We start from the raw sequence: 26,134 nt of genomic DNA on the forward strand, positions 1-26,134 counted from the left end.
AATTTGCAGTTACTGCCCAATACAGAAAAAATTCGTTGATGCTAAAATAAAATTTATCTAAGATTAATCTTTTAACTGTAACAAAATTCATTGCAGCATAACTCATGTACATGATTTGCACACTTTTTTGTCTATCACTCTAGTTTCAGAGGAAAACCAGCCTTCTTTTAAAAAAATTAAGATTTTTCTTATTTTTACTGTGCTTCAGATAAAAAGTTACGTAATACCTACTAAAGTTTCCCATTTCAATTGAAAACATCATATATAATTTATTGTAAATAAGTTTTAACCAAATTGTCTTTAGTTTTTAACTTATATTCTGATTTAAGCAAGTTTTAAACCCGGTTTTTAATGCTCAATATTTCTTATTGTTGTGACCAATTTGTATCTTCCACTTGCATGTATTAATTAAATGCTGATTTTTTTTTTTTCATTTGAATTTTCTTTAGGTTGCTAATGGATCAAAAGCATCAGTGTTGCTCTCTAATATAGACTTTGTTGTAACAGAGTGTAAAAAGAACTTTTCAGCACCTTCTGTTCAAGGAAAATATTTGTATAGACTAAGTAGTGGTAAAGAACAATTGTTTAATGGTCAACTAAGTCTCAAAAGTGATGTTGACCAAAACAAAAATACAATAGGTAAATGGATTTTGGATATATTTTATAGCAATGTTTTTGTTCTATAAATATTATCTTAAATTTATGGTGCCTACATAGGCATTAATACAGTTTGATAACCCCAAATCTGGAACAGTCAGGACCACAACCTTTCTGAATTAGAAAAATTTCTATGTAATTTTCATGATGCTTGTTCATGTTATTGGCTGTTGAATCATTTAAAAAGTCTTTTCCTCCTCCTCCTGATTTAGAAAATACGTATAATTCCATGAATGGAAATAAAGAAAAGGCAGATGATGGCATAGAAGAACCTAAAGTCCAGCTCTACACTGGAAAGATCCATGTGGAATGGAAGCAAGTTCACAAAATTGGAGCTGGCCTCAACAACCTAGGAAATACATGCTTTATGAACACTGTGATTCAATGTCTGACGTATTGTCCACCATTGGCAAATTACTTGTTGCATGACAATGATCACCCTACTAAGTGTATGTTTTTTTAAGTACTTCAAATTTGATATTTATATTTATTTAGTCACAGCTCTATTTTTTAGCAAATGTTTCTATTTATGAGATTTTAATAGGATGTAAAAATATTGTGTGTGCATTACCTTGTTATTCAAAATTCGTTTTAATCATTTTCTAACAAATTTCCTCGTTTTTTACACCTTGTGTAATATTTTGTTAGAGAGATCTGGTTTGTCTGGCTTTTTAGTAAGAAGGCCCAAAGACTCTTGGGGAATCTTCACTCATAGATGCCATCAAAGAGAAAAAATTTGTAAGAAAGTCTCACTCTGAGATTATATAAGTTTTTAAACATTAAGAGGGAATAGCAGAGTATTACTACGTCTTGTTTTTTTCACATTGGTAAAATTTATTACAGTGTTTATATGACTGCAATTTGTCATTTTTTGCTAGTTTATTTCATGGCATTCATGCTTTTAATGGATAAAAAATATTCTGCTTATAATAACTCATCCAGTTAACAAAGCATTTTAATGATTACTAAATTGAAATGAATCAGGTGCTAAGAGCACCCTTTTTGTTTGTGCAAATGTTTGTATTAATTTATTAAAAACTTGTTAAATGTCATTTTAATATTTCAATTATGTTGTATTGCAAGTTATAATCTTCTACACTTTTGCAATTCATATTTAACCAATCACAAAATGCATTTTTTTTTCCACCATAGAAGCTTTTTCTTTTTTTAAGCAAAATGGTTTTAACGTTGTCAATACTCTAAAATTATTACTCAATGGCAATTACAGGGCTCCCATGGGTAAGAAAAACCTGGAGTTGTTAAGTAATATGATTTTGATCAAAAACCTTAAGAACCTAGTAAAAAAAAAACCCTGGAAAAACATAATCTTTTGCTTCATTTGCCTTTGCATTAAGTAGATTGTATAATTTGTATAAATTTATTTAAGATGAGTTTCTTCAAGGAGTCTATAGTTTAAAATACCTTGCCAAAATAAATTCAACTGCATTATTATGTTTAACACAATAGGAAATGATTTCTAAAGCTGATGTTAAATTGCTTAAGAGTCTTTTTTATATCAGTAAAATATGTTAAACACAATAACGCCCAACATGAAAAATCAGGTGACACAGAATGATGTAATGGTTTGGACTGTATACTATTCAATTCAATACGAATCTTTTAACACAGCATTATTTTATTGGGAAAAATTTTTCGGTCCTCTTATTTTTGTGTTAAGCATTTTTGAATGTATTGCAAAGGAAATCATAAATTTTAGGTTCAGAAAAAAGAAAACCTCAAATTCAAAAGTCTAGAATTTTGTGGAAAAGTCAGGGAACTTACTTTCTAAAAATGAGTTGGAGCCCTGCTTATGATAAGGTTTTTTTTTCTTTTAACTATTGTGGTTTTTTCTTGTTAACAAATTTCCTCATAATTTTTGTTTGAATTTGCAGGCACAATAACTGGTTTCTGCATGATGTGTGTTCTTCAAAAACATATGAAGAGAGCAATTGGTAAAACTGGAGAAATTATAAAGCCACTAGATGTATATCAACGTCTCAAATGTATGATTTTTTGCTTTTGTTTTATGATTTCTAAAATGTTGATTATTACATATATCCAGGGCTTTTGTAGCTATGGCTTTTGTAGACACTAGCTATAAACTTGATTTGGTGCCCTCCCCTCCATTCTCGCTTTTTAGAAGTGAAATGCAGTGAAATCCCAATTTTACATTTTCTGTCAAACCAGTAATAAAACACGTTCCAAGCGGGAAAACATAAAATCAAGGCAGTGTAAGAAATCGAAGCATATTGTTTAAAAATACTCTTATCCAAGACGCAGCTGGGATAATGTGTAATTTCTTGTCTTTTTTTTAGCCACAAATTAATTTATAACACCATTGGTACTAACAATTTTTTGTAAATTTACTTCTTAATTGGTATTTACAAACAAAAATAGTTTGAGTTTTTACGCTTAGAATCGCTTGATCAGCTGTAGGGCCACCCTCGCTTATTTCTTCGTCTTCATCATTATCATCAAAAGCAGGAAGTATCAGATATTGATGGAATTCGTGATGTGATCAGACGATACATGTATCACCAACTTCTAAATTTTCAAGAATGTCAGCAGCTTTAATCATAAATTGCCATGAAGAAAGATGGGATAATCAGAGAAAAACAAATTTATCTTGAAAAAAATAAAAGAAATTGAAAAAAAAAGTTTGTGGGAGTCTTTTAGATGAAAAGTTATTTTGATCTGTTTGTAGAAAAATGTATTAAGCGAACTTTCTGAAAATGGGTAACATATAATCCGGAATATTTTAACTTAATCAGTATAGCTTTTTCAGGGACCGACAGAAAATGACTTTGGGAGCGGAATAACATATGAAACGGACAACGTAAAATCGGAGTTCCACTGTATTTCATAATGTAAAGATTTATTTTTTTTATATATATTCTTATTTATTTTGATTGTCTGCTAAAGTTCAAAACTGAATGAGGGAAGTGAAATATTTTAACTAGCTATCTTAGGGTATGTTTGCATTGAAAAAAAAAAAGTCATGCAGACCCATTGAACGTGGTCTCCTCTAATTTCTCCCTATGTATGAAGTGGAGTAGGGGTCATATCTCTTTGAAACCGCTAGGAACTATTGTAATTGCCCTTAGAAGTAGAATGAGGCGCAAAGCATTTCCCTTCAGATGAAAATAACCCCTCTTTTCAGCCAGCTCATTCTTTAAATATGTAAATGGCCCCTTATACTCTCTGAACTGGTTTAATTATTTAAATCAATTCTCTTCAATTTGGGTTTCATTAACTGTATTGTATTTATTTTAGGGAAAAAATGCACTTATATTTATCTAGGGGTATCCTTTTTCTTTTAGTAATTGCAAAACACTTCCAATATGGCAGGCAAGAAGATGCACATGAATTTCTTAGATTTGTTATAGATAATTTGGTGCAGTCGTGTTTAGCCCAAAGAAATGTTTGTACAAAGTAAGTTATTTTCTCAAGTAGCATTTTTAATGTTTGTTCTTGTGATAGGTTTTAATTTTCTTCTTCTGACACAGGTTAGATCCTGCAAGTAAAGAAACTACTATTATTAATCAGATTTTTGGTGGTTATCACAGAAGTCAAGGTAATATATGCTATAAAATTATTGAGTGTTGATACGTCTATTATTGTATTTTAAAAATTTTATGCAAATATATGTATGTGTAATTGTTTTTTTCTCCTCTTGTAGTTACGTGTTTGAGCTGCAAAACGAAAAGTAACAAGTATGATCATTTCATGGAAATCCTTGTTGATGTTAAGGTATTGATATGTAAACATCTTCCATTTCTAATTAAGTTATTTTCAGTTAAGAGTTTGTTTCTGAATTGTAAATTATTCTAGAAATATGCATATTTAAAAATTATTATTAAAAAATTCAGAACTATATCCTAGAAAAACTATGCAAGTGATTTTGCGCTTCTAAATCCTTTAAAATTTTGGCTTAATAAGTTTAATACAACTAATGTTGCATAGCAAAGTCATAAACACACGTATAATTTTGAAAAAAAATTTAACGAATTCAACATAAGAAATTAAATTTTACTTTTGACATTAAAGACAAGGAAATAAATTGGTAATTGCAGTTTTAATTTACATAAAATATTTTAGACTTGAATAATGAAAAAAATAACTCATAAATATGGAGACAAATTTCCCAAGCTCCAGGAAACAAGTATAAATTTCATGAGTACATGCATTTGAAAATCTTAAGATTTTGGAAATGAAAACCTAGTTTTACCAAGTGGAAGTAATTAGGCAGGGGTGTTCGTAATACTAAAATTCTGAAAATTTTGGGTTGCAGTTTCTGAAAATGAACTAACAATACATTCTAAAGCTTAAAAATTATTTTGAAAAAAAAAAAAAAAACTTTTAAATGATTTTTTTCAATGATATGTGTATGCATATTTGAAGAGGAGGGGAGAGGTCAAGCTTTCAAGTAGTTTCAGAAAATTTCACTGTTTTCAGAATATTTTACTTGATTACAATATCACCCCTGAAATTTGAGTGCTTCAAAACACTTTGTACAAACAGCTGTTTGTACAAAAACCATGTACAAACAGCAATGTCCTACACAAAACTCAAATTTGAAAAAAATTACTGAAGAAAATAATTTTTGTACCTTAATTAGAAAAGTTGCTTGAAAACCTTTGTCAGCCCTGCCAACTCTCCTGTTTTTGCCCCTTTTTCCCAGTTTTACGTTTGAGTTTCAATTTTTCCTGTTTTTCTTTAGGTTTTGATCATTGTTTTTCATAACTGATCGAGATTTTGATTTATAAAGTCAAAATCATTCTTCATAAACATAATAGACGGAACTGCCATAGCTTCTTGATTTTTTTAAGACGCAACAGCATCATATAAATATCTGTACAGCAGTTTGTATGCACGTAGGAAAAAGGCTTACGCAATTTTACTGCATTTCATGTAATTTGGCAGCAATCTTTTAGCATCTGTTTCTGGTTTGTCTTTTTTCTGATAATTTCCTTAACTATGCACTGTGCAAAGCCTATTGAGCTAAAGTACAAAAGTATTTTATCCCCTGTTTGGGGGTGTCTCCCCCCCCCCCTTCCCTGCCAAAAAAAGAAAAAAAAACAGAAGCATACTCTTAAAATAAAAGATGATTGTCCTATTTGACATGTACTGCAGCTGAAAATTCTGTGATGACATTTTTTTTCCTTTTGAGTACTTACTTTGGTTTCCCATGATTATGTGACATTTTTTTTTACACTTTGTACAGATTTGTTCAATTAATTGACATAATTAAAATCAATGTTTAGATGACATTAGCGTCTTAGCACTAATGGCATGAATATAAATTGTATCAATGTTTTGCATAATAACCAAATGTTTCATTAAGCATATGTCATTTGGATGCTCTTTTACTTGAATATTTTAGAACACTGAGATTGTATTTATTTTATGTATTAAATTATTCTATTTTGAGCTAGAAATGCTAGACCATACATTTATTATAATACAATACCTTTTACTCAAATAACGTCGTTTAAAATTTCCCTTTTTCTCCCTTGAAACTTGACTCAATCTACTGTTTTTTTTTTTTTTTTAAATTCCTTGAGGTTGGCAGGACTGCTATGTTAAAATCTTCAGCAATACAACTGTTTAATACTATATGAGCTTTCTCTTTAATTCAGACTCTTTCCAGTTATGTGTTAAATGCACTGATTTCAGTATTGCTTGTGTAACATAAAACCTCTTCATCAATGCTGTAGATAACTATCACTTTATTATATTTATATATTCCTCTAGATTCTCGACTTAAATTTTTGATTTGCAATCATGTATTTTTCTGAATCAATTTTCAACCAGGAAAAAAAAAGATTAGATGTGCTACGAGTAATTATTAAATGTGTATTTTGATGGTTAGTGTTTCCTTCTTATCATTGCAGCAAAATGTGCTCAGTTTGGAGAAAGCACTTGAAAAATCTATTCAGCCAGAGCTCTTGCACCTAGACAACTCATATAGTTGTCCGAAATGTAAGACGAGTGTTGCTGCACAGAAGAAGTATACAGTATATCGTGCTCCGAATGTTGCAACTTTTCAACTAAAAAGGTTTGTTATGTCTTTTCATTTCAATTTCAAAAATTGAACGTCAGAAAAGGTTAATTGGTTATCTGAGGGGTTCCTGAAGTGGATGCCTCAGTACTCTGGGGTGCTACAGGGAGAAAAGAGGCATGCTGCAAAGCATCTATAAGCTGATGTCAAAGTGTCTTATATCTTCAATAAGTTTCTACGTATTTTGTTTCTTTCTGCATATCTTTTCATTTTTGAGCAGCAACCACTGAAAAATACAATTGTTTATTCTTTTTTCAATTGAAATAGTTTTAAACATCAGAACCGTTAACCCAAGGAGCACAGCAAAATAACTGGTTTCAATGTCTCAAAAGTAAAAATCTTAAAGCTTTTTCACTGTTTAACAGTTTTTGAGTGGAATTTGATTACTAGGAAACATGCTCCTTGAGCAGTTTTCCCTGGACTACATATCTCACAACACTTGAAAGTTTTCATGTTTTTTCACATTTTTTTTATGTTTTTTCATATTAAATCTATAAACATATTAATCAAAATTTAAATTTCAAAGGACTTAACTATTTGCAGGTATATTACTTGTTGTCAAATCAGTCATAGTTGTGCTGGTTGATCTCATTTTTGTAAATACGTTGACTTGTTTATGCATCTTTGATTTCAGCAAGTTATACTAATGTATCTCTGTTAACATATAATAATATTCTAAATTGCATTTTAGATAAATTACATTTTTAATTTCAATCTAGAAGTTATGTTATGGACAAAAAACTATGTTTTCTACTAGTATGACTAGTAATGCTTACAAAACTGAAATGCTTGAAAAACTGAATAAAAAACTTACTGGCCAGTGATTTTATTTAATCTTCTGGTTGTTGTACTTTGTGCCTTAATCGTGTTTTTATAATTAATTTACTTTAACTTATATTCCTAATGATGTTTCTTTATTTCTTCTAGATTTGATTATAATCGATCATTTGGAGGGAAAATCACAAAACAAATAACTTACCCTGAAAAACTGAACATGAGACCATATATGTCTGAACCCAAAGTAAGTAGTGCATATTTTTCAAACAAAGTTGCAATAAATGTATGGTTGTTCTACCAACAAGGAAAGTAATTTTATTCTTAGCATTTTCAAACTCATTCTGACAACACTAATCTAATCCACAGACCACTTTATATCAGCTGGCAATTTGTTATAGAATGCTGAGAAACATTCTAATGCAGGAATCAAAATTATCTTTAATATAAACTTCATGCTTTTAAAAAAAAAAAATCGATTGAAATTTTCCATTTATGATCTTTTTAGGGTGATCCTGTTTTGTATCGCTTGAATGCGGTATTAGTGCACACTGGAGCTTCTTGCAATTCTGGACATTATTACTGCTATGTTAAAAATTCAAACGGATACTGGTACATAATGGATGATCAGAGGGTATGTCTTATAAATTGTTCTATTATTCTTTTTTTTTTTTTTTTGAATTGTATTTTAAAGTATAATGAAACATGTAATATGATCCTACCAAATGCTTCAAATTCATCCAGTATTGAATCCTAAAAATGGTTCAAATAGTTACTCCATAGAATTTTAATAATCGATTCAATTTTCATTGTATACATTTGTCTTTACATAATGTGTAACGTGAGTCTCTTTAATCTCATTGATTTTTGCAGTAAATATTTTAACAATCAGATTTTATACAAATGAAAAGCTGAAAAATAATGGTTAAATTTTTGAAATGAACCAATAAATAGTAAGATTTGATTTTAAAGTTAATATTACAGGTGCCAACCTTTGGAATGTAAAGGACTGATTATTGAAAGTTACCTGTATTCTCTATCAGTCATACAACATGAACCATGCTCTGCTTGTGAATTATCACTATTAATGTAATGAAAGTACTTATGTCATGACTGTTGGTTATATTTATGTGGTGATTTTTGTAAATTTGATATCATATTTTCAACTAATAAAATTTTGTTTTTATGGAATTTGTAATGAAACCTAGAAATAATATTTTTGTGCTTCACGTATTCTATCAATACTGACTCAACTTCAATATTAAAAGATACATTACCAGTTGGTTCTTTATGAAGACTCTTTATTTTTTATTGTGTTGTTTAATGATTTTTCTGATTTCATATTAGCTTTTTATAATTGAAATATTTCCATCTCCTATTAGGCCTTAATATGTTTCCCTTTTACATGCTTAGTTACATTTTTTTTCTTTCAACAAACTTTTTTTAATTTACAAATAAGAGAGAAGGGTTTTTCCAAGTTTCTTCACTCAACCTTTCACATTTTTCTTTTCTTTCTCTCATTTTGATTTTTAGATTTTTTCAAATGAATGCAGTATTTTTATATGAATGAAGTTTGCCATGTTTTGTATCATTTTCAGGTTCATCAAGTCAGCTTGAACCAGGTTCTAAACCAGGGTGCTTATATTTTATTTTATGTTAAAATGGAATCTTCAGAAAACTCTTTCTTAAAGGTAATGAAGAAATTCTAATAAAATATGGTTGTACTTTAACTGAAATGTATCTTGATTTAAAAAATAATGATAAAATATAGATCTTACTCCCTCTGAAATATTATCAAATAGGGGATCTATACTTTTTCTATTATTTTCCTAGTATTTGAAACATATTGAACATTCAAGCTACTTTCTCAAACCAAAATTTAAAGTTAAGTGATAGCTTTAAATTGCAAAAAAAAGGGGGGGGGGGGAACTCTTTACTTACATCAAAACAATTTTGAACACTAATACATTGTTTGTTTAAAAATTGATAAAACACTGATTTTTTTTTAATCAATAAAACACTTTTTTGTAGTACTGAAACTCATTTTAAACTCACAAAGAACCAATTTAATGAAGGAACCTACTTTTTATATTGTTGACAAGACACGCAATGAGTGGTGGCGACTTTCCGAACTTTTGTTTAACAGGCAGCAAAAAATATTCATATCAGTGAGCAAAATGGTAAACTTTGCATGTTATTTAACATGTTGCCTACGAAAGTAACACTGGGTTTCGCTGTAAACACACATTTTCTAGTAATGAAAAAAAGGTCCTCTAATTCAAACTTACACTAAAAAAATTGTTTTAAGCTTTTTAAATTTATTCTAAGCTATCCACTAAACAGCATGGGGGGGGGGAAGCAAAGAATACGTAGACATATTTTTTGGTGATTTTGTGTGTCATTTATTTCAATATGTATAATAATTTCAATGATGTATGTGTCTCATTTTGGTTTTATATTTATCTTTTTTATAGAAATGCCTTGAAAATAAGAATTCTGTAATGAAAGGAAATATTTCAAGTAAGTATTACATTTTTTGTTAATCAGCATTTGTAATATCAGCATTTTGTTACTCCAATGGTTTCTTTTACTGCATTAGTTTCCATTCTTTTAGGTCCAAACTATAAAAAAGTTCCCGACTTATCCACACCGAAACCTTCACCTTTGAATGAAATAAATCAAGTTACCTCAAGTCCCTCTGCCAAAGTATCTGTGTATTCTTTCCCAAGCGTGAACAAACAACAAAGCTTTTCTCCAAATTTTAAGAAAGATCGCAACTTTTCTCCCACTAATAAAAACCATTCACTGTCTCCCAACAGGAAGGATCGGGTTTCTTTCGGCTTTCGAATCTCCAATTCTTCCGATTTGAATAAGTCTCCTAGTGTTGTTAATTCTGTAGATAAAAAACCTAAACCATCTCCAGTGAATTCAAACACAAATAATAGCCTCTGCGGACTTGTGCCTTATGTTCAAGATTCATCTGATTCTTCGGATGAGAATGAAAATGTGCAGTTATCAAACACTAAAGCTGAAAGAACTGATGCTTTTAATGTAAATAATGCTGAAAACAAAAATTTAGGGTCTAAAGAAAATAGTCACAAAAAAACATAATGAATTTTCCTATGTTAGTCAAAATATTGTTAAACCTTCTAAATCTGTTTTTAATGCTAAATCTTCACCATCTGCAATACCCTCTAATACCTCCTGCACTAAAGTTATAGCCACTGAATCATGGACAGTGACAGAAGCACCTAATCCTGCTTCACCTATTTCTAATTCAAGTAATAGTGTCAGCACTACGGCTGGGTGGCAGGTAATAATAGATTCTCCAGTTGAAAAACAATCAAATAGTGTTTCCATTTCAGATGACAAGTTTAGTGAAGAAAGCAAATCTAGCTCAGGAAATAATTCAGGCACTTCTTCAGGGGTTGATAAACCAGAATTTCCTTTAAAGAATCAGACCAAGAGTCCACCAGAAACTGCAAATAGTGAAAGTGCATCTCAAAGAGTATCCTCAAATGATAGACTTAATAGAAGTGATTCGAAAGAAAACTCGCCTTCTAGTAAGTGTAATTTTCGCCGGCAATCTTCCGAAAACGAAACATTTTATAAAAACGAAAAAATCCACAGCAGGGAAAGCAACTCCTTTCTCAAAAGGAAATGTAGTGACTCTGATCAGAAAGTTCTTGAAGACTCCAAGTTTTCTTACAATGAAAGCAGATCTGGTCCATTATTTAAGAAACATAAGTATTCAGAGGAACTCTCAGAGAAAGAACTAAACTCTTCAGACAAAAATTTTAAGTTCAGCACGAAAAACTCAGACAGATGTAACACATATGAACCAAGTGCGTCTACACAAAATGATGCATTTCATAAAAACTCGTCCAGCCAGAAAGTGAAAGGGCAACAAAATGGTGTATCTAGTGGACATTCAGATGACAGATCACTAAAAAAATATGTAAATAATAAATCTGATGATGGATCAGAAAGCGACAGTGATAGCAATTCAAGTTCTAGTAGTTCAAGTTCCAGTAGTAAAATAGAATATGAGTGGGTTGAAAAAACCCAAGAGAATACTAAGAATGTTCACCATTCTGCATCAAAAGGTAGCTTTTCTCATTTATCTCGTAGTTCTTAATTTAGTTATTAAAATATATACTCTAGTGTTCAAATTAATTGGGACAAAAATATTTTTTCAGGGACTTTCTACTTGGCTGCCAGCTAGCTCCAGTGGGTTCTCCTAAGCAATTCTGTCTGTTTTAATGTCATCTGGATGTCAGTTTTGACATTGTTTCTGATGACATCCAGAATTGGAAATATTGAAAAAAATTTCAGTTTGTTTCTGTGAGAAGAGAAAGTAACACTTTCAATTCTTTCATTGTAGGGTACGAAATAAGGATACATCACCTAAGATAATCGTTCTTAACGGGCACAGATCCATGGGGTAGGAAAATATTTCCTGTGGTTGGTATTGGAAAATCTTAACTTTAGACTTCTCTTCTGACCAACAGTGAGAGGTCTCCGCTGTAGTTTCAAACAACAAATATTACTACCAATGGACAGTAAATACCTCATAATATATTGGCTAGTTCTTGTTGGTCTAATAGTGCTGCTTTTGAGTGGGAACTTATCCTAATTTGAAGTTTTTTCTTTTCTCCGTAACATTTGCCCTTTCTTTGAAGAGGAAATGGCTCAGTTGAATGCATTTCTTCAGATGCCCAGAGAAGCTTGATTTTCTAATACTAATCATGGAAGTAGTATTTTCTCAGTTTTAGATGTGTGACTGTTAAGTGTGATTATCTTTGCTAACTTTCCAGGAGTGGTATCCCTTTTTAGCATAGTAAATTGAACTAATGCAAAGTATAACTTTCTTCTCTCTCAGAAACAATCTGAAGAATTGTTCAGAATTCAAAATTTCTCATCTAAACCAGTTCTAAGCAATCAAAACTGACATCCAGATTGCATTAAGACAGATAGCATAACTTAGTGGGACCTGCTGGATCTAGCTTGCAGTTAACTTGAAAGTCCGCAAAATAATAGCTTTGACGCAATTAATTCGAACACTATAGTACATATATGTTTAAAAAGTTATTAAGTCTATTATCCTGTTTGCTTGTGTTAAATATTTGAAAAATAGGAAGTAGGGTTCTTGAGTTTTTGCAATAAGTGGAAAAACGTCCTGGCAAAAATACGTTTTCGTAATTTTTTCCCTTAAATGGTGAAGATAGATATGCTTTAGTTGTGGGGATGTAACCATTTCAACTAACTTTCATCTAACAAAGCATTTAATAGTTTTGAGCTTTGAATATACAATGTATCATGAAAATCTAAATGTTAAATGTGTACGGTTTTAAAAAATTACGAATGCCCAAAAAGTAGAGAAAATTACAATAAAGTGAGTTGCTGACTTTTTTAAGTTTGAAACTATTAAACAGCAAATATATTCTTATTTTGCTGTTAATTTTTGACAGCAGCAATATCAATTTTGTTATTCTATCAGATTATTTACTTAAATAAGTAACTATCTTCAACTATGAGAACGAAAACAAATGTTGAAAAAAAAAAGGAAAACAAAACCCAATAGAAAAATACTTCAAATTCAAATTATGTACCTGAACATCGAAAAAAAAGTCATTCAAAAATCTTTTCGCTGATTACAACAACATAGCCTGGGGATTGTTTTCTCTCTGTTATCGACACTGTCTGCCAGCGCTCTCTCGAATAGTTGAACTTACCCCGCCATCTATTACAGCCCCACGAAGAGTTCCTATTTTTCCTACTTTTTAGAGCTCTCTCCTTATTTTCCTACTTTTTCCTTTTTTTCCTACTTTTTCTTTCTTTAGTATAGCACTTCTAATTGTGCAATTTTTTCTTATTTTTACAATGCCACACGAATAATTTTCTGCATGTTTCAATTTTAAAAAGCAAAAGAAACAAGCGAATCCTAAGTTTTTAATTCACTGACTACAGTAATTTCTGGAAGGAACACTGCGGCGTCTGCGTGTTTAAAAGTTAAATATTCGTAAGTTACTTTTATGCCGTTGCGGCGTTTATGATTGACCTTTCTTTTTATCGCCCCGACTTCAGTCCTACTGTTTTAACAAAACAACAAGGAAATAGATACTGGCCCATTCTGATGCAATTATATATTATTTACCCCTCAATTAGAAGCTTTAATTAGAGTAAACGACCGACTGTCAAAAAAGTGCGAGAAAAGCCGAATTTCCTATTTGCCAATTTTTTGTATAGTTGATTACAAGTGAAATGGAGCCCTATTTAAGCAGAAAGGCAATGAAAAACCATAAAAGGAACGTAAGGAAGCAAAAAATGAGAAACCTGTACGCTGTACATATTTTATTGATGTTAGTACAAAATAAAAGGCACATATAACAGAAATTCGCATAAACGGATTACTTAAAAAATAATGGCGGAAACAAACTTTTTTCATACATAAATATGATTATTGTTCATTCTAAATCGTAAACATGGTTATTAAATTTGCAAAAAAAAACTCGGCAAAACCTAGATGGGCAAAACGTTCCCGATTTTTGGAGAAAAACAGGAAATCAATTTAAATGCGAGATTCCATTTTTATTTCTTTACATTTTTCAAAGTTGAGGGATAGAGCCAGAAGCAAATATGTACTGTATTTAATTTTCTTTTTAATGGGTATTTTATACTCTGATATATCATCAATATCCAGGAGTTGCTCATAACATTTATGTGCTGCATTTATGGCAATGCGGCATTTCGGAACATATAAAAATTTTTTGACAGACCCTTACTCTTTTCGGGGTGCGGCAATCATACCGATGCAGTGTATCTACTGTAAGTTATTGTACTCAGGGCGCCTGATCAAAGGGAGTGTAGAAGAGATATATGCTGGCGATTGATACCAGGTGCTCCCCCCTCACTCTCAATTTCGTAAACAATCTCCGAATGAAGATTTTTGTCGTATGATGAGGATCGAACGAAACTATATGTCTTCGCTTTTTTGCACGGAGAAACATTAGTAACTGATCTTTGGCTTTGATAAGAATGTTATGTTTACCATGCATGTAATTTTCCTTTTTTTTCAGTGACAAATTTTGGAACAAGAAAGAGGTAAAAAATCATCAAACCAATAAAACAATATTCGTTTTTATTGCTTGATTCAAATTAAAAATGGCCCGTCATTCTGATTTTCTCCCGGGGGTGGCTAGCAGAGGATGTATACTAAATGCAAATTTTATCTGAAAACAACAAAAACTGCACAAACTTGTATAGTTAAGCATTAATTTGCCAAAGCCAGTGAGGGGAGAAATTGACCCACTGACCCCCCCCCCCCCCCCCATCCATAAATGATGTGCCTGAAACAAAAATTTATGTTGAACGCTAAAAGCACACAAAATAATACAAACCCTATAGTTTACTTATTTTGTTATTTATTTAATTTAATTATTTTATTATAAATTTTATGTCCTCTATTTAAGAACAAAATTATTTTAGTTCTGCATTTTCAGTCTTTTTCCTTTTTCTTCAAATTGAAACATCTGCCCCTGTTTATGCAAGAATGCATGTCAGCTGCTGATTATGTTTAGCTAAAACTAATTTGATGTTTGCTTTGCTTTGCTTTTGTATCACAGTTTATGACAAAAGGAGCTGAAAGTGTTAGTATTTTCAAATGATAAATGGATGCTCTCAAACGAATGTTTTCGTTTTTGACAATACAAATCTTAGACAAAAATGGTTTTATTGCACTAAAATATGAATTTTATTATTATTATTATTTTTTTTTTTTTTTTTTTTTTTTTTTTTTTGTGATCGCTATATTGCATTTTATTCTTTCACACTTAAATTTTTTTTTACTGTATTGTTGAAAAGTTTCTTTGTTTGGATTTTATTTTCATATATCTTTGTTTCCACCAGTTTATTTTTCATACTGATGATTGTCAGCTTGTTTCTTTCGTTTTATTTTTGGGACAGTTTTAAATCAAAAATACTGTTAGTTTATTTTACATTAGAAATAAAATTTACTCTAAATTTGTTTCCTCTTGACGTGTGTGTAGTCCCATCTCTTCCTATTATTTCTTTTTTAAGTGATTTTTTCCCTACTTTTCTTACTTTTTCAATTTTTGATTCCTTATTTCCAACTCCCCCCCCCCCCCCCCCCCCCCCGAAAACCACTTTGGTGTCTGATCACGGAAACTAACTTTTTTCATACATAAATATGATTATTGTTCATTCTAAATCGGAAACATGATTATAAATTTATAAAATTTAATTTTCTTTCCTTGCAAAAAGTGTAGTTGCAAAAAAGAAAAAAAAAGGCAAAACCTAGATGGGCAAAATGTTCCGAATTTTTGGAGAAAAATCCGAAATCAATTTAAATGCAAGATTCCGTTTTTATTTCTTCACATTTTTAAAAGTAGGGGAATGGAATCACAAGCAAATATGTAGTGTTTTTTTTTTTTTTTTTTTAAATTTTTAATGGGCATTTTCTACTCTGATCATCAATATCGAGGAGTTGCTCATCATTTTTATGTGCTACGTTTATGGTAATGCAGCATTTCTGAACATTTAAGATTTTTTGACAGGCTCTTACTCTTTTAGGAGTAAAACAATTATACCCATGTAGCGTATCTACTGAAAGTTATTGTATTTAGGGCGCCTGATCAAAGGGAGGGGGGAGAAAGATATATATACAGGCATTTGATGCCAGGTGCTCCCCCCCCCCCCCCCCCCACACTCTCAATGTCGTGAACAATTTCCGAATGAATATTTTTGTTGTATGGTGAGGATTGAGAGAAACTTCATGCCTTCCTTTTCATGCACAGAGAAACATTAGTAACTTAGTCTTTGATAAAAATGTTATGTTTACCAATGTATAGATTTTTCCTTTTTTTCCCGTTGACAAAAATTTTGGAACAAGAAGGAGGTAAAAAATCTTCAAACTAATAAAACAATATTCCTTTTTATTGCTTGATTAAAATTAAAACTGGCCCGTCATTTTAATTTTTCCCCTGGGAGTGGCTAGCGAAGGATGTATACTGAATGCAAATTTTATCTGAAAACAACAAAAACTGCACAAACTTGTATAGTTAAGTATTAATTTAACAAAGCCAGGGAGGGGAGAAATTGACCCAACTGACCCCCATAAATGATGTGGCTGAAACAATAATTTATGTTGAATGCTAAAGATACATAGCATAATACAAGCCCTTTACTTATTTTTTTATATTATTTAGTTTAATTATTTTATTATAAACTAGTGGTACCAACATGGCTTTGCCCCGTAGTAGAAAAATTAAAAGGTCATTTGGTTCGCCTGTACATTTACAAATAACGTATGGTGAATTTCTCGCCAATTGGCTTGCCCATGTTACGGTTCCACGTTATGATAACTTGATAATTTACATGTCCATCTTATGATAATTTTGCTCCGGAAAACGTTCTGAAAATTGCAATAGAAGAACAAAATCGAATTTTCGAAAAATTTCTTCGAGGTGCACACTTGTATTTGCTTTGCTTTTTGTACCATAGCTTATGACAGCAGAAGCTGAAAGTGTAAGTATTTTTCAAATGATAAAGGGATGCTCTCGAAGGAGTGTTTTCGTTTTTGACAAAACAAATCTTTCACTAAAATGGTTTTATTGCACCAAAATATGAGATTTATTATTATTATTTTGCAATCGCTATAATTGTATTTTATTCTTTCAAACTTAAATTTTCTTATTACTCTATTGTTGAAAAGTGTTTCTTTATTTGAATTTTATTTTCATATATCTTTGTTTTCCACCAGTTTATTTTTCATACTGATGATTGTCAGCTTGTTTCTTTCGTTTTGATTTTGCGACTCGGTCTTTCATTAAATCTCTTTAATACTTCAAAAATTTTTGGGACAGTTTCAATCAAAAATACTATTAGTTTATTTTACATTAGAAATAAAAATTAAAGCTAAATTTGTTTCTTCTTGATGTGTTGAGTAGTCCTATCTCTTCCTATCTTTCCTACTTTTTTAAGTGATTTTTTTCCTGCTTTTCCTACTTTTTTAATTTTTTGATTTCTTATTTCCTACTTTTCCCTCCCTAAAAAACCACTTTGGGGTCTGCTATTAGGAATTCATAAAACTAAACTTACCCTGCCATCTATTAAGAATTCAATTCATGGAACTAAACAATTAATTAAACATTTAATTTTCAATTAAATATTTTAGTCAATCTTATTTTTAAAAAATAGCCTATAGCCTTCCTTAATAAATGGACTATTCAGCACAAAAAGAGGTTTTCTATTCAAACCAGTAGTTCCTGAGATTAGTGCGTTCAAACAAACAAACTCTTCAGCTTTATATTACAGTGAAGCACCGTTTATACATTTTTGAAGGGACTGTATGAAAAAAGCATAGAAACGAAAATACGTATAATAGGTATAGGTTAATGTGTATTAGACTTTGCATCGACTAATTTTGAAAACATATAATTGATAAAAACAAATAAAAGAGAAACGTATAAACAGTGCTTCACTGTATTAGTTAATAATTAATTAATAAGAAAAATTAAACAATGTATATGTATATATTTTTACAAATCATTTAAAGCATTGTTTAGGATTTTCTCTGAAAAGTACCCTCGAGATTTTCCTCATGGCTGACTCGAACCTACGGCCACTGGATCGCGAAGCCCCGCACTTTCAGGTCGAGCCACTGTGGCTACGTATTTTCTGTGTTGCAAGCATTTTATATTATAATGTAAATTTTCCCATTTTCATAATACTTTTTATTGCTGCTCCACTCCTATTAATCGTAGCATGATGTTATATAGCCTATAGCCTTCCTCAATGAATGGACTATTCAACACAAAAAGAATTTTTCAATACGAACCAGTAGTTCCTGAGATTAGCTCGTTCAAACAAACAAACTCTACAGCTTTATATTATTAGTATAGATTTTATAAATCAACCTCTATCAGTTGAACACCTGTGTTGTAAGTTGAGCACTAAAGTAGTGTGCCGCAAGTGTCAATTAAACAGGTTTCACTGTAGTAAAATATTTACTTCAGCATGCTGAATTGAAATAAGTTTTAGATTATTTCTGTAAACAAAAAAGATTTGATAACCATTGTTTATAAATTTTCAAAAGCATTTTTTATAAAAAGGGTTTTTATTCAAAATTGAAAAATGCATATCATATATTAGTATTACTAAAAGTAGGATGATGTCGATAACCTGGATTTTTTTGTAAGACCACCAGGAAAAGTCATGGAATCTTATTCTTAAATTTTTGTGGCAACCCTGTTATGTTTTAAAAGTAATACTATTTCTAAGATAGTAGCAGATAAATCAACATCAACAAGTAATATGACATTGCTCATTTTAGTCTCGTAAAAATTTTGAAAGTCAAATTAAAGCCTTTAGATTTAATTATAGTTTCCCAAGATAGCTAAAACAGAGATTTCATGTCTGATGACAACCCAGAAAGAAAAAGAATTTTTTTGAATTTTGTTAAAGAAAATAAATGCATATTTGAGGCAATGAGAAGCAAAGGGCCTTAAGTGAACTTTTTAAAAAGTTTTGAGTAAAACATGTTTAAAGTTCTGGTTCTATGTAGGCTTTTGTTGAAATGTCTTTCTTAATTACACTATACAGCAGCACCTACCAGGACTACTAGAACTATCTCTTGCCCTGATGCAGAGGAGAGGTTGGTTCCCCTACCATTTGTACTGGTTACCTCCAAATTTTTAATTATAGCCCTTACATCATTTTGCTTCTCACTGCCTCATTTGATGTTTTGTAAATGTTTTTCTTTGTATGAGATTTAATGCTGGATGTTTTCTCCTAAGATAAACTGCCTAAGACACTTGGTTATTATTCCTCTCCTTCCAAATCTCAAGTAAATTCAAAACAAAATGTTGTTGCAGAGCTTACCAAAAACTCATCATATGTTTATGGAGCCAAAGGTAAGTTTTTTAAAAATATTATGTGCAAATATATTGTTTATACAGGGTGTTCCGTTTTAACCTGCAAGACCTTTATTCTCGCAACCGTTAGACCTAGATGTATACTTCCAATTGCAAAAATGTTCAAAATCAAGGTAATGAGTTAAGATATTGAAAGTTTGAATTAAAAGTAAAAACTCAAAAAATACAAAATTAAACTTTTTATACGGGGACCAGGTCCTCTAACTTATATTTAGGGAAATGATCCTCACTGAAGAATAATTAAAACACCAAAAGGTTGACATTGGTGCAACTAATATTCAGCGAGATATGAAATGCAGCGTTGTGTGACTTACACCATTTTACACTCACCATCAATAACAGCTTTTGGAGGAAATATAACCTCAAGCAAAGGTTTGAAATTATATGTGTGCATAGAGTAGTTTTTCAAATTGTTCGAGGCTTTGTTGTGTGTTTTTGCATATCATGGCGTTTTTTAATAGCATTGAAAAATATAAATACTTGGTTTTTTAACTTCAACAACCAGTCATTCTTCTGAAAGGGTGACAAGTTCTAATATCATCTTCTGTATGGTTCCTAAAAACTTTAATCTCGAATATCTCCTTGAATTTTGATCGCACAATTCTGTCAAATTTTTTGTGTCAGTAATAGTTTTTCAATGGAGATTATTTTTCTAAATATTAGTTTGGGTACCTAGGGCCCGTATAAAAAGTTACATTTTGTATTTTTTGACTCATTTTTATTTTCACTTGAAACTTTCAATCCCTTAACTCAGCACCTGATTGTGAACATTTTTGCAATTAGAAGTATACATTTAGGACTAACGGTTGCAAAACACCCTGTATAATTGCAAATATGTTATTTTGCCAATGCTTTTTTTTTTTTTTTTTTTTTTGTAGATTTATTATTTTAGTATGTTACTGATCAAATATGTATAAAATATATTGATTTTATTTAATGAACACTGTTAGACAAATTTATAAAATATGCCCCCCACCTGAGGGGTGGGTAAAATAGTTTACATTTATAGCATTACCCCGCCAGACCCCGAAGAGTTCCTTATTTTCCTACTTTTTGAAGCCCACTCCTTTTTTTCCTACTTTTTCCTTTTTTTTTCCTACTTTTTCTTTTTTTAGTATAGCACTTCTAATTGTGCATTGATTTTTATATTTCCTATGCCTCACCGATAATTTTTTGCATGTTTCTTTTTCAAAAAGAAAAAGGAAAGGAGCAGATAGTGAGCATATCATTGACTGAATAGTAATTTCTGGAAGAAACGCAGCGTCGTTAGCGTGTTTAAAAGTTGAATTTTCGAAAGTGCGACTTTTTTGCCGCAGCAACATTTACGGTGGACTTTTCTCTTTATTGCGTCGATTTTTGTCCTACTGTTTTAACAAAACAGTTAAGAAATAGATACTGACACATTCTGATACAATTATATATTATCTACCCGTTAATTAGAATGAGATTTTAATTCCATTAAACGGCGGGACTGTTCGAAAAGTGCGGGAAAAGCCGTTACAGTAAAATGGAGCTTGTTTTAAACAAAAAGACAATGTAAAACCTTAAAAGGAACGTAAGGAAGCAAAAAACGAAAAACCTGTACAAATTTTATCGACGTTAGTACAGAATAAAAGCAACAGATAACAAAAATTTGCAACAACTAATCACTTTAAGAAAGTTGCGGAAACTTTCATAAATGTGAAAAAAGTCCTTCTAGAAAGGTTCCTTCCAGAGCGTAAACATGATTATGAAAATTAATTTATTTTCCTCGCAAAGAGTTGTAAAGAAAGAAAGAAAGAAATGGGCAGAACGTACCCGAGAAAATTCGAAAATTGATTTTAATGCTTGATTCCACCACTTTAACGCTTTAAAAATACTGTTTATTTCTGGGACAGTTTTAAATGTGGTTGTTTCCTTCAGTCAAAAGTACTACTTTTAGTCACTGAAGTTGATAGAATGAGCAACCAAAAAAAAAAAAATAATAATAATAACGTCGACCCAGAAAACACTTTCATTTTCCCCAAGTTTGTTTTAAATTAACTTTTTTAAAAGTCTGATTTTTCAAACAAGGCGTGGTCTTTATGACGTCACGAATGATGCACTTTGCCGCGTATTTCACTGGAGCGCTAAACATTTAGGCTTGCTGCCTACGGTGTTTCCAGGTTACGATAATGGGGTCGTTTCCAAACTTTTAAATGTTTTTTTCTGAAAGAGCATGCTTAAAATCATAGGATCTGACCATTTTTAAATAAGTTGTTTGAGTTTAATATTTTAAAAAAATTACTTAAATCGGTGCTCTTTCATTGTTTACATTTCTTGCCGATGACATCACAAATGATAAAATGCCATTCTGTGTTTCCATTCACACAGCAAAATGTTTAATTCGCATCTTTACTCACGTGTATTGGCAACGATATGGTGGATAGCAAGCGTAGAGCGCAATTTTAATTTGCTTCTTGATTATCATAACTTGGAAACGCGGTACGAAGATGCGCCAAAGAGCCATTTCTGACGTCATCAAGATCACGCCTTGTTTGAAAAATCGAACATTTAAAAAAATTAATTAAAAAATAACTGTTGGGGAAAATGAAAGCCTTTTCTGGGTCTATGTTGTTGTTGTTGTTTTTTTTTTTTTTTTGCTTATTCTATCAATTTTAGTGACTAAAAGTACTACTTTTCACTGAAGGAAACAACCCCATTCAGAAGCGACTTAAATATTGCGCTCTACGCTTGCTATCAACTATATCGTTGCCATTACATATGAGTAAAGAAGGGAATTAAATATTGCTCTCTGCATTTATGGCAACAGTGAATGGCAGTTCATCATTTCCGATGTCAAGCGCAGAAGCATAAAGATGAAATTGAGTCAGCGCACCGCTTTAAATATTTTTATTTTAAATAGTAAACTTTGTCAAATTATTTTTTAAATTGTCAAGTCCTATGTTTTGAAGCACACTCTTTCAGAAAAAAATACTTTTAAAGTTTCGGAAACGACCCCATTGTTAGAAGATGCTTTTTGCACCCTAGTGTCTTTAACTTCCTTGATTTTGATTTAGACCAGATTGAATAGTTTTTCATTTTTTGGATCATTTTCTGTTATTAAAAAGTGTTCATATTTTTGTAACTAGTGTCGTCTAATAAATTCAAAATTTTTTGGTTTTCACACTGACATGTGATATGTTTCTGAATGTTTACTTTTTTAGGAGAGAAATGCCAATTTTCTTTATTTTTCAACTTAATCTATTTTTTCTCTTTTTAAAAATATTTTTTTCACCTTTTTTTTTATACTATTATATCGTAGAAAGTGCCCCCCCCCCCCCCCACCCACGCTTTTAATTTTAAGGTATTCATCATTAATTTTCATTTATTTTCAAACTTTGTGTGCTTATTTGGGCAAAATTTTTCCAAATTCTCGAAGTTTCTTTGGCACCTGTTTTGTTTGGTGCAACATAATCTATTCAGGCTCTTATGTGTATATATATATATATATATATATATATATATATATACTAAAAATTAATTTGAATTTTGACATCTGGAATTCCAATTATGTTTTTTGCAATCACGAAATCACGAGTGTGTGTGTGTGCAGGTGTGTGTATGTATGCGTGTGTGTAGGATATGGACACAACTTGGGGGCTTTGCTCGCTAGAGGAGCAACATCGGGAGGGGCCGGTCGACAGTGGTACTGCAGAGGGAGGCGGTGGGAAAATAAAATCATAGGAATTCAAAATAGTCAAATGAGAACAATAACCAACGTCATTTCTCAAAAAATCAATACAAACAAAACCAAATTATTTTCTCCATTTATATATTTATATTACAAGGGCTGTAAAAAAAGTATCTGATCTTATTTTTGTGTGAAAACCTGACCGACATGAATCAAACATACTTGCATGAGCCAACTTTAAACCTTTTCGAGCATGCTAAAGACCTGCTTGCCGCTCATGAAAAACTAAATAATATGCGAAAACCAGGTTAATAAATATTCAAATGTATTTGTATATTTAACTTAAAAGTTTAATAGAAAAATACATTTCCATTTTTCTTAACCTAGTTTCTGCATGTTATATTAAGGTATTACAAGATAAATATCTGTTCTCCTGCCAATAAAATTTATCTAAAATTTGACTGCTTCCCCTTGACGTATGTGTGTGTAATCATGTCTGTTGTATTTATATATTATCTTAAATATTATTTGTATACAGTCGACGCTCATTATAACGACCACACATTATAAAGACCGTCCCATTATAACGACCAGTGGTAAAAGTCCCAACTTTGTTCCTATGAACTCTATGTTAATTTGCTTTCATTATAACGACCTTTTTGTATCGTTTAATCCAATACAGCGACTGAATTCAGCGGAGGCTATTTCTGGTGTTCTTTCCAATAAACAAATTTGTAGCTTGAAATGACTTTGATTATTGTTTACGGACATCTGCCTGAAGTTTTCAATGTCAAATCGAACTTTGAGAGGGGTGGAGAGATTACCATTCACCACTGCTAGCACAGAAAAAATAATGGGAGGAAAAATCGAGAAATTTCCAGATTCCTAAGAATAGGGAGTTGACAGATGTGTTGGTAGTTTGGTGTTTGAATCTAGTGGTTTTTAAAATTTGGGGTTCTCGAGGGACTTTTAAATGCTTCTTTGAAAAGCAAGAAAAACACAATTTATCACCTATATCTGAAACAGAAAATAATTTTTCGCAAAAATCACTTCTGTCAAAAAGGCAAACATTTGTCTGGTTTTATCTTCAGAAAATGTTGTGGTAGTAGTAGGAGATTTGCAAGTGTGTAACATTTTCCTCCCTATATTTTCTACTTTAAAATTTGTTTAATATTCTGTCATAATATTTTGCACACGATTTTTCTAAAAAATTCCTATGATAAAAATAATTTGGGCATTTAACTGGAATGTTTGAAAAAGTACCATTTTTGTCGGAACAGCGGGGCATGCATGATGACCGTGTATATATTTTTTAATTATACCTCTTATAACTACCACTCGTTATAAAGACCTTTTTCTCTGGGACGGAGATGGTCGTTATATAGAGCGTCGACTGTATTATGTTATTAACTTTATCTTTTCTTCTGGAAATGAAATTTACGTTTAAATTTGGTTCCTCTTGGGGTGTGCAATCATATCTTTTCCTATTTTTCTTACTTTTTAAAGTAATTTTTTTCCTACCTTTCCTAGTTTTTTTATTTCTTATTTCCTACTTTTTTTTCCCCGAAAAACCACTTCGGGGTTTTCCCCGCCAATCTGAAATCGTCTAAAATCAGCATAACAATAAAATAAAAAATCAAATTTTAAGTTTGAAATTAGCATGGAAATAACACAAATGTGAAATGTTAAGAAAGAATTGAGTCTTATTTTAGCTTTTTTTAAAAGGTTTAATTTGTATCAATATTACATTAAATTAAAATTATTACAAATTTATGCTGAGCTATGCTATATTATAACCAAGTGACTAGTCAATCTTTTATGCTAACTTTTTTTTGGCAAATCGTTATTGATCCTTCAGTTTGAAGATTTATTATTCCATTATTCACATTTTATCTGAACATATGTTTGGAACTATGTGATATAATTTTAGTGACAGTAATAGTTAAAAACATTTCATTAGCAGAAACTGCAACCAAACATAAACTTTCAAGAAAAAAAAAAATAAGTGCCAGGATCTAAAATACATTTTTTAAAAACTTGCTTTTTGGAATAGTTAAATTGAGTTATGTAAACTCACTTTGTTGTATTCAGTAAATTACCGCCCAATAGCCAGGGCTAAAGCAGAAATATACGAATACAATGTGAAATACACCAGGGCTAAGCTCTGGTGTATTTCACTTTGTTGTGTTTTGTGGCAAGAAAGCATTAAATTTCAGTTTTAAATCAATTATTATGTCACTATTGTCGGCAGTGAGCGATATAAAGAAGCACTATGATCACAGCTATAACAGACTAAGTGCTCAAACCATTCTCCCAAATGAAAAAAGCATGAAAAACAACATACATAGATTTAATGCAAATTTTGTTTGTTTACTTGAAAAAGGAACAGAAAACAAAGAAATTTAAATTAAAAAAAAGTAACTAACTTAAATTTGAAAAAAAGTAACAATGTTTCTACATATTTCACTTTTAAATTTTGTTTTGTGAACTTCCATTGGAATGACCAATGAGTTGCCATTGCATGGCAGTTAATATTTGTATTCCATTGTTTTTAGAATAGTAATATATTTTTTAATCATTTCAGCATTTATATAACAACTTTATTTCTTTTTTTACAAAATGGCAAATGTATCAGAAAATAAACAGCTAATTTGAGTAGGTATGTATGGTGGTAAATTTAATAATTTCACTTTTTTTTAGTGCCCACATGGAAAGGGGGAAACCACTACAGGGAATTCTCAAGCATCAAGCATGAAAATAGGAAGTCATATGACAATTATGATGACGAATTTGATAGAGGAAAAGTAAGTATTGTTTGTTTTTAATGTAATAGTAGTTAAATTTGTAGGCATGCATAATTTTGTGTATTATTTGAATCTTCTTATGTTAATTAAATATAAAATAAAGTTGTTGCAAGTAAAATTTTACTTTTCTCAACACTTTCAAATGTTTCATAAATGTAAGAATTCTTCAGTGTTACATAAAAACATGGAAAGTACCTGCTAATTATTACAGTTCAATGGCCTAGAAGGATAA

General features: G+C 30.9%; 1 protein-coding gene across 1 annotated transcript; it reads left to right on the plus strand.

The window, feature by feature from the left end:
• The first annotated feature begins 814 nt into the window (after positions 1-814).
• On the plus strand, positions 815-26,134 carry LOC129226647 (ubiquitin carboxyl-terminal hydrolase 36-like). The gene is made up of 15 exons (XM_054861277.1): positions 815-1,106; positions 2,550-2,660; positions 3,978-4,089; positions 4,164-4,231; positions 4,337-4,407; positions 6,552-6,715; positions 7,646-7,739; positions 8,001-8,126; positions 9,091-9,183; positions 9,967-10,012; positions 10,107-10,572; positions 10,622-11,598; positions 19,309-19,425; positions 25,799-25,902; positions 26,114-26,134. The coding sequence occupies exons 1-15, from the start codon at positions 815-817 to the stop codon at positions 26,132-26,134; spliced, it is 2,862 nt and encodes a 953-aa protein (XP_054717252.1).

This window comes from Uloborus diversus, chromosome 7 (assembly GCF_026930045.1).
Source record: "Uloborus diversus isolate 005 chromosome 7, Udiv.v.3.1, whole genome shotgun sequence".
In the NCBI taxonomy this organism is placed as follows: Eukaryota; Metazoa; Arthropoda; class Arachnida; order Araneae; family Uloboridae; genus Uloborus; species Uloborus diversus.